Below are 3,404 nucleotides of genomic sequence, written 5' to 3' on the forward strand. Positions count from 1 at the left end.
ACTAAAAAGGCATGCATAAGAAAACTGAGGGCCAAGACAAAGTAGCGTACGTTGAGTTATTACACAGCATAGGAAGAAAGGGCCAAGAATAGGTGGTGTATACAATTTCTAAGAAAGAAAAGTCCAAAACATGAATTTTCAATTTCCTATGATTTCATCATAGCTCTTTTCAATAACAAAATCCCGAGTGTTATACATAGCACAGAAATACACATTTGGTATAAGCAAAATCCAATTCCCAATTCCCAAAAGGAAAAAGCCATGACCAGCCTTGATACATAAACCATGCTCTTGAATACGTGACATTAATAAAAGCTTCAGGTATTTAAATATAGACATCAAGAGAATAAAGAAAATGGCCGAGCATTATCCGCTCGCGCGGTCTATCTAATTTCGTCCTCATTCAAGTTGTCGTTCCTTTTCATGCGGTCATTCCAAATCTCTTCGTGATTATGGTTTCATCTCATCTCATCCCCACGACACTACTCGAACGCTCGGAAAGTGAAACAAATGCAAGATCTGATAAAAATAGAAAAGAAACTCTTTGACACTAGGAAAAGGAAGTAGACCAAATCTGGAAACACCAAGCATCGACTCCTGAAGGACAGTAAAGCATCACGAACGCCGGATCCAGAATCCGTCCGACCAGCGAACGCAATGCAGGTGCGGAACGCCACACGCAGAACGATTCGGGCGAACAAGGCAAACCAAGGAATGACAAGACGACTAGTAGGGGACGAGGGAAAAGGCGTTGAACACCTGGCTAATATGCACCCGGTCGGTGTTCCCGGCCGACTTGCGGCGCGGCATGCGGCGAGAATCGCTTTGCGACGACTAGTCCGCACCCGGAAGACTTGGCAGAAGGATCATGATCCTGAACATCGCAACAGCGCTTGCCGGCAGCGCACGACCGATCTCGAACGAATTACTCAGGTACCAGGTACCGGCCTCATCGCACTCAATCGTGATTACCTCCGCGCTTGCGATGCTTACCGGGGAAATCTACCTCCGGGTGGACGACTCGCATATGCCTCGTCAGCGCATCGTTGCGGCTGAATGTCTTCTCCTCTACGCAAAGCGCGCAGCGGACTTTCTGCTTGCGTGCGTTATGGATTGTATCTTCGTGTCGGGTGAGGTCGTAAGGCCGGGAGAAGACGGTGTTGCAGGGCTTGCCGGTGGTGGGGTTAATGCGCTCACATTTGTGCGGACCCGCTTGCGAGCTCCGCTCCAAGAGCGCCGCTGATGTCATGCCGCTGCCCACACTCGCAGGGTTTACAGCATTAGGATTCTGGCGATGGCCTTCCCGCTTATGCTTCTGGAGTTTCTGCGGGGTCTCGAAGCGCAATGTGCAGCCATGGTAAGTGCAGGTGTAAGTGCCAGTGTCGGCGGTTGAAGACGCCGGCTTCTGTGGATGGTCGCTGGATGCGCTACCAATATCGGGCCCGCCAGCCTCGCTTGCGCTCGATTCCATCGATGTGAGATGCGCCGGGAATTCCGGAGTTTGCTCGGGCGCCGACGGCAGGTTACTCGCTGAACGATATTGTTGAGAAACGTACGGAAGACCGTGCATATTTCCACCGATGGCCGGCGGGACGAAAGTGAAGTTACTTTGCGATGAAGGTCCAGAGGTAGTGGAGAAATTTGGTGAAAATCGTGCTGTCGCCCAACTATCTCTCCGATAACCTTGTTCCGATGAGTTGTCGTAGTGAGATTGGGCAGTGGCGTTTCTATATTGGTCGCCGCCAGTGTATTGGTGCTCGTACTCGCTTGCACCACCATCCGGGAACAGAGGTACTTTCGAGTCCTCATCAGGTTCGTGGTAGTCGAGCAATGCATCCTTTGGTGAGATGGTTTTTGGCTGCGTGTCCTCAGCCTGTGGCAAATGATGCTTGAGCGCGAATGCATCCGATTCCGCCTTCTGCGCTTCACGTGCATGAGCAGCAGTGCCAACTCTCATGTGAGGAGAGTTGAAACTATTGTTCGAAGCAGCGTAAGGCGAGCCTTGACGGAAAGGCGATACACCTCCAGACACCGAGCTTGCTGGCGACTGTGATCGTGCATTGTGTGCGGCTTGTAACCTTTCAGTGACGACGTTGCGGTAAGGAGACAGCAGCGATGACTTGGCATTCGATTGTGGTGCCGAATGCGGGATCTGGGCGGCCATCGTTGGATTGTACAGCTCGTCCAAAGCCATGTCAAACTTTGGAAGGTTATGTCTTAGATCTGAATCGTCATCGAAAAGTAAGTAATCATCGAACCAGGACTCGACTTTGTCAGGAATCGTCTCACCAGTTGAAGGGACCTTAAACTTGTCCTCGAAATCATCTCCATGAGCCGTGAGAGGAGTCGCCGGAGAGTCCTGTCCATAACTTGACACCGAATGCCTTGCTGAATGACCGAAACTTGGAAGTTCGTCCTCAGGCGCATGTTGATCTAAGAGCGCTTGCTTCATGGACAGATGAGCCGCCATATTGGGGTCCATGTTGGAGTGTGCGTTGTAGTTGTTGAAATTCGTGTTCAAGAAGGTATCTTGAGTTGGGGTGTGCGAAGGGGTAGGAAGGTGATTCGAGAAGACTCTCGACGCTTCGTCAGCAGTATATGATGAGTCAATGTTGGATGTTGACGACGCCGAAGGCGAATTCTCGGAATTGGCGACGTATGGGTAGCTAGTCGTGTGACCTGCAGTGTGGTATTGCGACCCGTTGGACCCTATCGACGACGACGAGGTTGCGCGCTGATGCGTATGGCTTGTCCGATGTACAGGCGTGTGCAACGACTGGGTTGTGTCCATCTGCTCATTGTTCTCATAGGAATTCCAGTTCTGGAGGCCGTTGCTGTTGGATGTGGCTAGCATTGGCGACTGCGAATAGCCCGAGGGCAATTGAGGGATGGGAGTCGATTGCTGTATCCTGATCGCAGGGCTCTGGAACTCGAAAGTGCCCGTCATGTACTGATCTGGGTCGGTTTGATCGTTGTCGATGGTAGATTGCGTCGCGAACTGGACAGACTCGAGGTAAGAGCGGAGAAATTTCTCGTTGAACTCAGCTTGCGACGGCGAGAAAGAGGTCTGCGATAGAGCGTCGAAAAGGGAGGATTGAGATGGTGGTGGAGAGGGAAGGGTCGATGGGTAAGAGTGCTGAAGATGTTGAAGATGTTGACGTCTGGGATTTAGGGCTAGCATTGTGGAGATAGAAGATAGAATCAGGGACGGGTGGCAAAAGACTTATATGAGAAGGTAGCGAATGACTCGGGTAGGTGTGACCGATACGTAAGGGCAAAAAAAATCAGGATGGGGTGATGATGTGAACAAGCGCTGCTAGTAGGCCCAGTGGAATGCCGTGGAATCCGACCGTAGCCGTTTGTCGGGGTTACGAGTGGAACGGATGAAAGGCGAGGCCGGCCCG

General features: G+C 51.3%; 1 protein-coding gene across 1 annotated transcript; it reads right to left on the reverse strand.

Moving 5' to 3' along the window:
- Positions 1-958: 958 nt before the first annotated feature.
- On the reverse strand, positions 959-3,181 carry K441DRAFT_597726 (uncharacterized protein; the record flags this gene model as incomplete). The annotated part of the gene is made up of 1 exon (XM_067645079.1): positions 959-3,181. One exon carries the CDS (start codon positions 3,179-3,181, stop codon positions 959-961), a length of 2,223 nt encoding a protein of 740 aa, XP_067496284.1.
- Positions 3,182-3,404: the final 223 nt, after the last annotated feature.

Source organism: Cenococcum geophilum (assembly GCF_001692895.1).
Source record: "Cenococcum geophilum 1.58 unplaced genomic scaffold K441scaffold_110, whole genome shotgun sequence".
Taxonomy (NCBI): Eukaryota; Fungi; Ascomycota; class Dothideomycetes; order Gloniales; family Gloniaceae; genus Cenococcum; species Cenococcum geophilum.